The sequence below is a fragment of the Drosophila miranda genome (genome assembly GCF_003369915.1).
Source record: "Drosophila miranda strain MSH22 chromosome Y unlocalized genomic scaffold, D.miranda_PacBio2.1 Contig_Y2_pilon, whole genome shotgun sequence".
Classification (NCBI taxonomy): Eukaryota; Metazoa; Arthropoda; class Insecta; order Diptera; family Drosophilidae; genus Drosophila; species Drosophila miranda.
Window position 1 is genome coordinate 13,823,157 of NW_022881614.1, and position 14,296 is coordinate 13,837,452.

The 14,296-nt window shown below is 44.2% G+C and overlaps 2 protein-coding genes and 1 long non-coding RNA gene across 3 annotated transcripts; 1 reads left to right on the top strand and 2 right to left on the bottom strand.

The window, feature by feature from the left end:
• Nucleotides 1-2,533: 2,533 nt before the first annotated feature.
• LOC117192743 lies at nt 2,534-4,196 on the bottom strand. The gene is made up of 5 exons (XM_033397489.1): nt 4,179-4,196; nt 3,920-4,120; nt 3,682-3,862; nt 3,370-3,628; nt 2,534-3,314 (listed from the first exon to the last, which is right to left on the bottom strand). Coding segments are annotated over exons 2-5 (816 nt in total). The 5' UTR covers nt 3,922-4,120; nt 4,179-4,196; the 3' UTR covers nt 2,534-2,940.
• On the top strand, nt 2,869-13,010 carry LOC117192755. Its single transcript, XR_004474439.1, has 2 exons — nt 2,869-2,959; nt 12,883-13,010. It is a non-coding gene; the product is annotated as an uncharacterized LOC117192755 (long non-coding RNA).
• Nucleotides 12,878-14,178, bottom strand: LOC117192745. Its single transcript, XM_033397491.1, has 5 exons — nt 14,161-14,178; nt 13,902-14,102; nt 13,664-13,844; nt 13,352-13,610; nt 12,878-13,296 (listed from the first exon to the last, which is right to left on the bottom strand). Coding segments are annotated over exons 2-5 (804 nt in total). The 5' UTR covers nt 13,904-14,102; nt 14,161-14,178; the 3' UTR covers nt 12,878-12,934.
• Between the last annotated feature and the right edge of the window lie 118 nt (nt 14,179-14,296).

Below are 14,296 nucleotides of genomic sequence, written 5' to 3' on the forward strand. Positions count from 1 at the left end.
CTTCTGCCACTGCCCAGCCCTTGGAAATCGTCGTCTTCGTATTCTCGGGGCCGCTTTCCTCACGGACATTTCGGACCTGTCCGTAATCAAACCAGGGACCTTGTCCAAATACATCCAAGCCACCGGATGGGACTGCCCTTAACCTGCAGTAGTATGCTCTCACGGTTCGGGCAACGCGAAGGGGCACATGCCCATGCGGCAACACAACGGACCTTTTATAGGTCCAAGTGAGCTTGGGGGCGGGAGGCTCTTATCCACCCCCTCCCGGCTACCGCCTTAACCTAACCTAACCTTTATCCCATAGATAAATACATTTTTTACAAGATTGCTTCTTTAAATTACCTTAATGTATTTTATTTTGACTAAAATACGGTTTTCAAGGAAATGTTGCCGCAACAGTGTGTATGGAATAGGACTCATTGTTGCTAAAGCGAACTGTGGCGAACTCAAATTCGATTCAAAAAACGACCAGTTCTTTGTTCCGTTGAAGAATACTATCTATATAGAACATTTAGCCATACCCACTCAATTTTGTACGATTGATGAATCAATTCTATACATGATTGGCCTATTCGAAATACTTGCTTTTATTGGATTTCTATATAGCATTGAAAATTAAATTAATAGATTGATGAAATTGACAAAAATACCATGGGAGCGCGGCGAAAACCAGTATTTCTACAGTATGACCCTCAGAACAGCACCAAAATATACCGCCTCATTTTAAAAATATACTGTAAATATACTGACGAATTCAAGTTCTATTTTACATATTCCTCGTTTTTGATATTCCGACAAATATTACTAGCTATATAGAACATTTAGCCATGCCCACATATTTTTATACGCTTTATCAATCAATTTTTTGCTCAACTGGTTTATTCTTAATACTTGCTTTTATTGGATTTTGCGTAAAAAGAGGTTTTAGCGAAATAAGTCAAACAAAAAACAAGTAGCGAAATAGGTCTATCAAAACAAACGAAAAAGGAAATTGCTCAATTTTGATATTCCCTTGAATAATGCTGACTAACTAAATCTCTCAGCAATGCCCACATAGTTTTATCCTGTTGATGAATAAATTTTCTACAAGATTGGATAGTTTTTAATCCTTGCTTTTATTGTATTTATTGTAAAAAAAGGTTAAAACGAAAAAGTTCACCAAAAAAAAGAGTCGCTATATTGCGTGTAAGCCGTAGTATAGGCCTTTGTACACACTATTTTGTTAATTTTATATAAAAGTATAAATATTGATATGAAGATAAAACGTAACTAATAAAGAGCTTTTCTCAAATTTACATTTTTTTAGACATATTCATGTATATGATGAGTGTTTTGTATATATATCTCGATCCTGATACCTATTCTTGTAGGGACCAAGAAGACAATAAGCTTTAAAATATCGTTGAAATATTGAAAATAATATTAAATAATATTGAATAATAATAAAATATATTGAAAATAAATTGTTTTTGCCTGGGATGACAAACATATTAACAATTCTAGAACATCCATTTCCCCAGGGTATCCAAAATGTTGCATGAGTCTGGCCCATACAAATTGAATGTTGGGACACTGTTGAGCTGAAAAAGGACATTGTGGCGAGGAAAAATCCCATCAGACGAAATCCCAAAAAAATCCCACCAAACTTAAGCGCCAAATAGAAATTGGTTTTTGGTTTTCTCGTATCTTTAAAATTGTGGATGCCACAGATTTTCGTCCTTTGTGGGGCGGAAGTGGGCGGGGCGAAGTTTTGAAATATTTTTGTAGCAGTGACATATCACAGAAGTCTGGATACAAAACATCGTTGCTCTAGCTCTTATAGTCTTTGAGCACTAGGCGCTGAAGGGGACGGACAGACGGACAGACGGATGGACGGACAGACGGACAGACGGACAGACAGACATGGCTCAATCGACTCGGCATGATGCTGATCAAGAATATATATACTTTATGGGGTCGGAAACGATTCCTTCTGGACGTTACACACATCCACTTTTACCACAAATCTAATATACCCCAATACTCATTTTGAGTATCGGGTATAAAAATGAAATCCGCGCCAGCTGGCTTGCTCAGAAATATACCGAAATACACTTCACAGTTTCAAAAAATACCAATAATATACCAAACTCCATCATACTCCTCGTTTTCTATATTCGGTTCAATATTACTAGCTAGCTGGGACCCCCTTCCTTGGACAAATAATTGTATCCGATTGATGAATCTACTCTCAACAAGATTGGTTAATTCTAAGGACACCTTTTATTTTATTGCTTATAAAATTAAAATTTGTACATTGCTGCATTGGACAAGAGGGTGACTCCAAAGCGCGTCTTGAAAAATACTGGAAAATACTACAAAAAGCATACAAATTTGCAAGGTGTGTGAGCTAGACATGGTGTTTAAAATAAATTATAGAATTAAATATATTTAAAAATAGTAAAATCGGGACATATAGAGGCTCATATTTATGTTAATGCGCTTAAATTATATATGTGCAACTATATATATATATGAACTTTATTTCATTTTGCAAGCCTAACTAGCAATACTATAAAAGCAGCTTATTTAAGAATTGTATAGTTCATAGTCATTAATGCATAATTTTCCCATTCATATGCTCATCAATAATTGTATTCGTGAGCCTCTGACCCGGAAACCGTTGAACGAAAGACCCAGAAACGATATTGGGATTTAAAAACAGTACACTACACAATTTTGACAAGAAAATTCAATTCAAAAGGTTCCCGCCAAAACCAATTGCGTGTCTGTTGAGTATCAAAATATTTGCCAAAGCAAACAAATTGTTTATTTTATCGTTTGTCCAATCGACGTTTCACATCTCTCAAAAATGCCCATGGTTCCCCATTATGCGCCTAGTTTACATTAATTATAATAATCTTAAATGTTTGAAAAAGTGGACAGATCTTTCTTTCCTGGTCAAACATTAGGTCTTGAGGTTGTTTCGATTTTGAGAACAAATTTCTCCATTATAGCATTAAGACGCTTGCGCTCCTTGAGCTGTTGCTGCATTAGGTCTGAGATCTGTGTGCCTAGAGCCAAAAGCGCGTCCGTATTGGCTTCTGTGCGCTGGGCGTTCAAGCGAGTTTGTCTATTCATGCCCCGCAGCTCCTTTGCAATGTCCATTAGCATCGGCACCGTGCTCTCGTGTTCAATTTCTAATTCATTTACATCATTTTGAACCAGCTTGCGCTTTTTGGCAGATGGAGTTTGCGAAGTGCTAGTGCGCTCCAATTTCACGCCCATATGTCTGTCATTGATCCGGCTGGAGCAGTCATCTTCTTCCTCATCATCTTTACATAAAAAAAAATAGTATACATTTTTTGCGGCTTGATATTTTTGTCTTACCGTCATCTGTGGCTGTGACCTCGTCGTGGTCGGTCTTGATGTCCTGCAGTTGCAAACGGTTGGAAATTTCAGGACGTGCCTTTGGACGAGATTCGACTACTCTGTCGGGCTTATCATACAAGTCACAGATCACGGCCACTGCATCCTCTAGAGCAGTGAGTGTATCCTGATACAGCGAGCCTTTGCCGCAGGCATTTGAATCTTCCAACCTGTTATTGTTAATCTTTTTACGAATGCAGCTTTTCCAGTCTTTCCATACCTATCAAGAGCCAAGTGAGATGACGGAACATAGCGCAATTGCTCGGCACTTACTCTTTTCCACTCACAAACTTCTTTGACAGGCGGACCCACGCTATTTAAATCCTTTGAAAGCCGCTTCCTGGCGGCTTCAGCTGCCAGCTTATCACCCTTGAGGTAGTTTTTGGCTATCATTGGGTGTCTCTCCATAAATGCGATGAATATGGCATCTTGCTGCGCAGTTCTGTGTTTGCCCCTGTATACAATGAGGTGGTAAGTATAAATTTTTACGAACATTTTCAACATTATTTACATGTTCCGTGGTTTTTTGTTTGACTGATTGGTCAGTTTGGCCTTTGGATTCGTTGTCACAAATCTGTGTTTTTGTATCTATTAGCAGGAGTTGGACCCACTTTTACGCCCACTATCTCCACCACGCCAAGCAGCACAGCCTGCAGCGCACGGGGAGAGGACAATCCGGCGTTCACTTCAGCAGTAGCAGGGACTTGAATCTCTCCAGATTTACATAAATCGGATCTATTAATTTATTTATTTACGAAATATTTATTTACCTTATCAGTGTTACCGTGAACTTATCGATCAAATATACGGTCGGACTCTTAGAAATATACCAAAATAAACCGTCTCATTTTAAAAATATACCGTAAATATACTGACGAATTCAAGTTCTATTTTATATATTCCTCGTTTTTGATATTCCGTCGAATATTACCAGCTATATAGAACATTTAGCCGTGCCCACATAATTTTAGCTCATTGATGAATACATTTTCTACACAATTGGTTAGTTTTTATTGTATTTTGACTAAAACAAGGTTTAAACAAAATAGTTCAACAAAAAAAACAGTCGCAATGTTGCTAGTATTTGAAGACATGATACGTGTATAGGCCTTTGTGCACCCTATTTCGTTAATTTTATATGTAGATCAACCGCAATTTATTAAGACCTTTTCTCAAATTGATATGTTTTTGACTTATTCATGTGTATTATTAGTATCTTGTATATATTTATCTCGATCCTGATACCTACTGAGCCTTGGAAGACAAACATATTCACAAATCTATAACATCCAATTTCCCCCAGGTTATGTGTGCATGGAATTAGCAACATGTTTGTGTATGGAATGAGACTCATTATTGCAAAAGCGAAACTGCGGCGAATCGGGGATTGCCTACATTTCAAGCAATATAGATGCCCACTTAGCTTTGGGCCGTCAGCCATCGGGTGCTAAGCGGGGGACAAACGGATGACGGGTCGGCTGGCACAACTGTGAACTCGGAACTGAGGCGCAGCCGCTCCGGTTAGTAATACCCGGTGCGGTCTGCGTCTCACACCCCCCCTAGGACACAGAGGGTTGCGAGCGAACCGTCACCCGCCGTAACTGTGCACACCGGTGGAAGTGCGACTATACTCTCCCCGTGAGGGCGGCTGGAAACAGGTCCTAGCACGGTCATGTCTCTGCTATGATGCTGGCGAATGGTAGTCCGGTGCAGAGAAGAAAACTCTCAGTGAAATTACCCCAATCCAAGGTGACACTGTTATATGCCGAGGGATGCATGGCCGGGGGGTGCCCGGTCGCTAATATGCGGACTCTGGATACCTGCCGACCTCCAGTTTAAATCAGGCTTCCCGGGGCAAGCGGGCTATGCCTCGGGTGACCATCCCCTTCCCGCCTACTCGTGGGAACTACTATGTCAAACACTCTAAATATAAAAACCAACAAAACCGCAAAGGAGCTCGGTACTCCTCTTAAAGTACCGGAGGGACAAGCCAATCCCTCTGCACCAGCGCCTGGGAAACCGGGTCCAAAGAAGACGGGGAAGGAGACTGAGTCGGTCCACCGTCTTCAGGCAGCAGCCGCAGCGAGGGGGGGCCCGAAAAGCCAATCGGGTCCTTCCAAGTCGGGTGGCTCCAAGGGCGAAGCGGATACCGGGGTGGCTGCCAAGCAGATCGTAATCGCGGCTGGTAAGCGCACCGGGACCGAAGAACCCATGGGAGCCCCGGCGGGCAGCGTCTCTGCACCACGGGGAGGAAAGCCGTCGTACCAGGACAGGAGACGAGCGGCTTTCATCCTGTCCAACGAAGACCCGAACTTAAGGGCGTCAGCCGAAGGAAAGGAGCAGAGGCTGTGGGCCTCCTCAATCCTTCCACTGTTCCAGCCAGCCAAAACCGGAAAGGGCGCAACCAAGGCCCCCAACAAGCGGCAACGCTCAGCGGAGGACCCCGCAAATCAGTCAGGCCAAGCCCAGCAAGCCAAGCGGGTGAAGACCCACCTCACGAAGCGGTCGTTCGCTGAGGTGGCGAGGGGCAAAACCCTGATCGGTGTCCTGGACAGGGGCGCCGAGGACGGCCATGTCCCTCGCGATAAGTGGCACCTGGTGGAGAACGAGCTCCAGGACCGGTTCCTACTGGAACTGGAGGAGAACGGCGGACCACCGCCAAAGTGTGAGGACGCAGGGTGGCATCAAGGCAAGGTGAAAGCCATCGCCTGCCAAGACGCTCGCTCTGCGGCCCTCTACATGAAGGCGGTGGCGGCCCTAAAAGAGGTCTATCCAGGGGCGAAACTGGAGGCCGTGAAGTGGGAAGATGTCCCTAGTCGCCCGAGAGCCAGAGCGTGGGTCTCGGCTAAGCCTGCAGAGCCTGAGAAGATCCTCAGGTTACTGCAGGTCTGCAACCCCCACCTTCCTACAGCCGATTGGAAGGTGGCAAAGGTGGAGGATATCCAAGGGCAGAGGCGCCAGATTATCCTCGTCCTAAATGAGGAATCTATTGATCTCCTCGCAAAGTCGGACGGTGTAGTGGATTATGGCTACAAGAAGGTCACCATATCCACTTACAAGTCCGAATGCAAGGGCAGGCAAGCGGAGGTCGAGCCAGACCCGGAGCTGCCGGAGATCCCGAAAGAGGGGGCCTCGTGCGAGGAAGACAACCCGGCGTCGGATGCGGCGTCCATGATGTCGGACGATATCTTGGACGACTACGCGTTCGACGAGAGCGACCTAGCCAGAGGTCTCAGCCACATCGTTGTCGGGGAGGAGCCGGAGTCCCCTGACAGCGATCTAGAAGCAACAATGGTGGAGGCGAGCCTCAGGAATGTCGTTGACGCTCCTGCAGATAATCCTCCACCATTGTAAGGCAGCATGCGCTGCTCTACTGCTCCACCTGGCCAAGGGTGGAGCCGACATAGTCCTCATTCAGGAGCCCTGGATCCTCGGAAACAGGGTCTCCGGTCTGAGGACTTCTGACTACAAGCTATATGTAGCTGAAACCGCAGGTAAAATTCGTACCTGCATTCTTGCAAAAAGAGAGTTGCACTTATTTTTGCTCCCAAATTTCAGCAATGAAGACCACACCGCAGTGAGCCTCGAAGGCCAGGAGCGCTCACTGAGGATCTGCTCCGCATACATGGGGCATGAACAACCAGACCCCCCTCCACACGCGCCTCTCCGGGCTCTAATCGCAGACTGCTCGGCCAAGGACATCGGCCTAATTGTGGGGTGCGATGCCAATGCACATCACTGTCAGTGGGGAAGCACTGACACAAACGAAAGGGGTGAGTACCTTTTCAGTTACTTACTGACCACTCAGATGGTCTTACTAAACCGGGGTAGTGATCCCACCTTTATCATTAAAAACCGCAAGGAGGTCCTGGACCTCACGCTTGCCTCTCATGAGATACAGCGTAACATTGTATCCTGGAGGGTCCTGGAAGAGCACTCCTTCTCGGACCACAGGTACGTGGAAACTGTCTTCTCCTTCTCAGTACCGAAGCCAGTCCGATTCCGGAACATCAGGCGGACAAACTGGACTCGGTACTCTGATTACCTCTGTCGTGTTCTCCCTGAGCCCCCATCTGAGGAGGAGTTCTCCACGGAGGCCACGACTCGTCTTCTTAAGATCTTTACCGACGCCTGCAATAAGGCGCTCGACAAAGCATGCCCCTCTGGCAAGAACAGAGGCCGGAAGAAACCTGAATGGTCGAATCCGAAACTGGGTGAACTCCGGAAAGCCTCCCGGAGACTCTTCAATAAAGCTAAGGCTGAAAACGTTGAGCAAAACTGGGCCGAATACAAGGCCAGTCTGTCAACCTACAACAAAGAACTAAGAAAAGCCAAACGCGCCTCCTGGCGTAAGTTCTGCAGCGAAATCGAGAGTAACTCAGAAGCCTCACGCTTGCGCAGAGTTCTCTCGAAGACAACACCCACCCTGGGCTACTTGAAGAACACCGACCAGTCGTGGACTACGTCCAGCGAGGAGTCGCTAAATCTTCTCCTAAATACCCACTTCCCTGGCTGCGATGAAAACAGACCCAACTACCTCGCCCCTCCTTCTGTCGCCTCAAATGCCATCTTGAGACTGCTAAGCCAGGAGAACATTTCCTGGGCGATCAGAAGCTTTAAACCCTACAAGTCCGCGGGGCCAGACGGCATTTTCCCTGCCCAACTGATTCACGCGGGACATAAAGCCATTAACTGGCTCAAAATAATTTACGAGGGAATCTTCTCCCACTGGTGCATTCCTGTCCTGACACCTGGCTTCAGACCAAAGTCGTATTCATACCCAAGGCAGGCAACATCCTTCCGACCGCCATCACGGGCGCACTGACGGATCTGGGCGTTGACTCCAGGACGGTGAGCCTGATCGATCAGATGCTACAATGCAGGACGGTTGAGGCATCACTGGGGACTTCAACGTGTATTTGTTTTGTCAGCAGAGGCACACCGCAGGGCGGAGTCCTCTCGCCCCTCCTATGGAACGTGGCAGTGAACACACTGCTGCGGGAGATAGAGGGGGGTGGCTGCCGTGTGGTGGCGTACGCGGACGATGTTGCCATAGCATTCTCCGGAAAATTTCCGCAGACATTGTGTGAGTGCATGACAAGTACTCTCACGAAAATGTCGAAATGGGCAGACAAATGCGGGTTAGGCGTCAACCCGTCTAAAACGGAACTGGTGCTTTTCACTAGGAAGTACAAAGTTCCGGTACTGATTCCCCCAAGACTATGTGGGGAAACGCTAGTCTTCATCAACAACGCCAAGTATCTTGGCCTAATCCTCGATAGAAAGCTCGATTGGAAATTGAGCATAGAGGATAGAGTAAAGAAGGCCACAGTGGCCCTCTATACTTGCAGGAAAGCCATCGGACTAAAATGGGGAATGACCCCCTATATAGTTCGGTGGCTCTACACCGCCATCATACGACCAATCATGCTCTATGGAGTGGTGGTATGGTGGCCAGCCTTGGACAGAAGGACATGCCTCAATAAACTCAGCAGAGTTCAGCGCATGGCAGAGCTATGCATAACTGGCGGGCTACGCACTACTCCAGGGGAAGCCCTGGATACTGTGCTGGACCTCCTCCCTGTGGATCTCATGGGAAAGAAGGTGGCAACACTTTCCGCCCTCAGAATGAGAGAAGCCAGACTGTGGAAAGCATCCGCGGTTGGGCACTCGGGAATCCTGATGAGACTCCCGCAATTACCAGAGAGGACAGATTACTGTATCCCCAGTGATCACCTCTCGACGCCCTTCCAGGTATCAATCCCATCTAGGGAGGACTGGGAGATGGGCGAACCAGGACCTGCAAATGCGGTCCACTTCTACACTGATGGCTCAAAGCTAGACGGCCGCGTGGGAGGCGGAGTCTACTGCAGCGAGCTGAACATCAGTCATTGCTTCAGGCTCCCGGATCACTGTAGTGTGTTCCAAGCGGAGGTTGAAGCCATCAAGGAGGCCATTTCGATCGTCTCCAAATTACTTCTAGATACGCACTTAGTGTGCGTCTTCTCGGACAGCCAAGCAGCTATCAAAGCTCTAGGCTCAATATCGTCGAACTCAGCGACTGTAAATGACTGCCGCAGGTCTCTGCACGAGATCGCAGAGCAGTTAGATCTCTTCCTTATATGGGTCCCCGGCCACAGGGACATCGAGGGGAATGACGCCGCCGACGAGCTAGCCAGGCAGGGTACTACGATTCCTCTCCTACCGGAGAGGGAGCAAGTAGCGATGCCCTTGGCTACGTGCAGGCTCCTAACGCACGAATTGTTCGAGAAAAATGCCAATAGGAGATGGCAGCAAACCGTTTCCTGTAAAGTCTCAAGATTGATATGGCCATATCGATCGAAGAAGCGCTCAGCAGAGCTGTATAAACTCAGCAGAGCACAGTGCTCTGCAGTTACTAGAGCCATTACGGGACACTGGCAGATCGGCACTCACGCCTCTAGACTGTCAATCCCTCATAACGACTTCTGCAGGAGTTGTCGCGACGAGGAGGAGGAGGAATCGGTCCCCCACTTCTTCTGCCACTGCCCAGCCCTTGGAAATCGTCGTCTTCGTATTCTCGGGGCCGCTTTCCTCACGGACATTTCGGACCTGTCCGTAATCAAACCAGGGACCTTGTCCAAATACATCCAAGCCACCGGATGGGACTGCCCTTAACCTGCAGTAGTATGCTCTCACGGTTCGGGCAACGCGAAGGGGCACATGCCCATGCGGCAACACAACGGACCTTTTATAGGTCCAAGTGAGCTTGGGGCGGGAGGCTCTTATCCACCCCCTCCCGGCTACCGCCTTAACCTAACCTAACCTTTATCCCATAGATAAATACATTTTTTACAAGATTGCTTCTATAAAATAACCTTAATGTATTTTATTTTGACTAAAATACGGTTTTCAAGGAAATGTTGCCGCAACAGTGTGTATGGAATAGGACTCATTGTTGCTAAAGCGAACTGTGGCGAACTCAAATTCGATTCAAAAAACGACCAGTTCTTTGTTCCGTTGAAGAATACTATCTATATAGAACATTTAGCCATACCCACTCAATTTTGTACGATTGATGAATCAATTCTATACATGATTGGCCTATTCGAAATACTTGCTTTTATTGGATTTCTATATAGCATTGAAAATTAAATTAATAGATTGATGAAATTGACAAAAATACCATGGGAGCGCGGCGAAAACCAGTATTTCTACAGTATGACCCTCAGAACAGCACCGAAATATACCGCCTCATTTTAAAAATATACCGTAAATATACTGACGAATTCAAGGTCTATTTTACATATTCCTCGTTTTTGATATTCCGACAAATATTACTAGCTATATAGAACATTTAGCCATGCCCACATATTTTTATACGCTTTATCAATCAATTTTTTGCTCAACTGGTTTATTCTTAATACTTGCTTTTATTGGATTTTGCGTAAAAAGAGGTTTTAGCGAAATAAGTCAAACAAAAAACAAGTAGCGAAATAGGTCTATCAAAACAAACGAAAAAGGAAATTGCTCAATTTTGATATTCCCTTGAATAATGCTGACTAACTAAATCTCTCAGCAATGCCCACATAGTTTTATCCTGTTGATTAATAAATTTTCTACAAGATTGGATAGTTTTTAATCCTTGCTTTTATTGTATTTATTGTAAAAAAAGGTTAAAACGAAAAAGTTCACCAAAAAAAAGAGTCGCTATATTGCGTGTAAGCCGTAGTATAGGCCTTTGTACACACTATTTTGTTAATTTTATATAAAAGTATAAATATTGATATGAAGATAAAACGTAACTAATAAAGAGCTTTTCTCAAATTTACATTTTTTTAGACATATTCATGTATATGATGAGTGTTTTGTATATATATCTCGATCCTGATACCTATTCTTGTAGGGACCAAGAAGACAATAAGCTTTAAAATATCGTTGAAATATTGAAAATAATATTAAATAATATTGAATAATAATAAAATATATTGAAAATAAATTGTTTTTGCCTGGGATGACAAACATATTAACAATTCTAGAACATCCATTTCCCCAGGGTATCCAAAATGTTGCATGAGTCTGGCCCATACAAATTGAATGTTGGGACACTGTTGAGCTGAAAAAGGACATTGTGGCGAGGAAAAATCCCATCAGACGAAATCCCAAAAAAATCCCACCAAACTTAAGCGCCAAATAGAAATTGGTTTTTGGTTTTCTCGTATCTTTAAAATTGTGGATGCCACAGATTTTCGTCCTTTGTGGGGCGGAAGTGGGCGGGGCGAAGTTTTGAAATATTTTTGTAGCAGTGACATATCACAGAAGTCTGGATACAAAACATCGTTGCTCTAGCTCTTATAGTCTTTGAGCACTAGGCGCTGAAGGGGACGGACAGACGGACAGACGGATTGACGGACAGACGGACAGACGGACAGACAGACATGGCTCAATCGACTCGGCATGATGCTGATCAAGAATATATATACTTTATGGGGTCGGAAACGATTCCTTCTGGACGTTACACACATCCACTTTTACCACAAATCTAATATACCCCAATACTCATTTTGAGTATCGGGTATAAAAATGAAATCCGCGCCAGCTGGCTTGCTCAGAAATATACCGAAATACACTTCACAGTTTCAAAAAATACCAATAATATACCAAACTCCATCATACTCCTCGTTTTCTATATTCGGTTCAATATTACTAGCTAGCTGGGACCCCCTTCCTTGGACAAATAATTGTATCCGATTGATGAATCTACTCTCAACAAGATTGGTTAATTCTAAGGACACCTTTTATTTTATTGCTTATAAAATTAAAATTTGTACATTGCTGCATTGGACAAGAGGGTGACTCCAAAGCGCGTCTTGAAAAATACTGGAAAATACTACAAAAAGCATACAAATTTGCAAGGTGTGTGAGCTAGACATGGTGTTTAAAATAAATTATAGAATTAAATATATTTAAAAATAGTAAAAACGGGACATATAGAGGCTCATATTTATGTTAATGCGCTTAAATTATATATGTGCAACTATATATATACATGAACTTTATTTCATTTTGCAAGCCTAACTAGCAATACTATAAAAGCAGCTTATTTAAGAATTGTATAGTTCATAGTCATTAATGCATAATTTTCCCATTCATATGCTCATCAATAATTGTATTCGTGAGCCTCTGACCCGGAAACCGTTGAACGAAAGACCCAGAAACGATATTGGGATTAAAAAACAGTACACTACACAATTTTGACAAGAAAATTCAATTCAAAAGGTTCCCGCCAAAACCAATTGCGTGTCTGTTGAGTATCAAAATATTTGCCAAAGCAAACAAATTGTTTATTTTATCGTTTGTCCAATCGACGTTTCACATCTCTCAAAAATGCCCATGGTTCCCCATTATGCGCCTAGTTTACATTAATTATAATAATCTTAAATGTTTGAAAAAGGGGACAGATCTTTCTTTCCTGGTCAAACATTCGGTCTTGAGGGACACTTTCAATATTTTCTTTAGCAAACCATAATTAAAATAGTGGAACTAGTTAGTCGGTTGTTTCGATTTTGAGAACAAATTTCTCCATTATAGCATTAAGACGCTTGCGCTCCTTGAGCTGTTGCTGCATTAGGTCTGAGATCTGTGTGCCTAGAGCCAAAAGCGCGTCCGTATTGGCTTCTGTGCGCTGGGCGTTCAAGCGAGTTTGTCTATTCATGTCCCGCAGCTCCTTTGCAATGTCCATTAGCATCGGCACCGTGCTCTCGTGTTCAATTTCTAATTCATTTACATCATTTTGAACCAGCTTGCGCTTTTTGGCAGATGGAGTTTGCGAAGTGCTAGTGCGCTCCAATTTCACGCCCATATGTCTGTCATTGATCCGGCTGGAGCAGTCATCTTCTTCCTCATCATCTTTACATAAAAAAAAATAGTATACATTTTTTGCGGCTTGATATTTTTGTCTTACCGTCATCTGTGGCTGTGACCTCGTCGTGGTCGGTCTTGATGTCCTGCAGTTGCAAACGGTTGGAAATTTCAGGACGTGCCTTTGGACGAGATTCGACTACTCTGTCGGGCTTATCATACAAGTCACAGATCACGGCCCCTGCATCCTCTAGAGCAGTGAGTGTATCCTGATACAGCGAGCCTTTGCCGCAGGCATTTGAATCTTCCAACCTGTTATTGTTAATCTTTTTACGAATGCAGCTTTTCCAGTCTTTCCATACCTATCAAGAGCCAAGTGAGATGACGGAACATAGCGCAATTGCTCGGCACTTACTCTTTTCCACTCACAAACTTCTTTGACAGGCGGACCCACGCTATTTAAATCCTTTGAAAGCCGCTTCCTGGCGGCTTCAGCTGCCAGCTTATCACCCTTGAGGTAGTTTTTGGCTATCATTGGGTGTCTCTCCATAAATGCGATGAATATGGCATCTTGCTGCGCAGTTCTGTGTTTGCCCCTGTATACAATGAGGTGGTAAGTATAAATTTTTACGAACATTTTCAACATTATTTACATGTTCCGTGGTTTTTTGTTTGACTGATTGGTCAGTTTGGCCTTTGGATTCGTTGTCACAAATCTGTGTTTTTGTATCTATTAGCAGGAGTTGGACCCACTTTTACGCCCACTATCTCCACCACGCCAAGCAGCACAGCCTGCAGCGCACGGGGAGAGGACAATCCGGCGTTCACTTCAGCAGTAGCAGGGACTTGAATCTCTCCAGATTTACATAAATCGGATCTATTAATTTATTTATTTACGAAATATTTATTTACCTTATCAGTGTTACCGTGAACTTATCGATCAAATATACGGTCGGACTCTTAGAAATATACCAAAATAAACCGTCTCATTTTAAAAATATACCGTAAATATACTGACGAATTCAAGTTCTATTTTATATATTCCTCG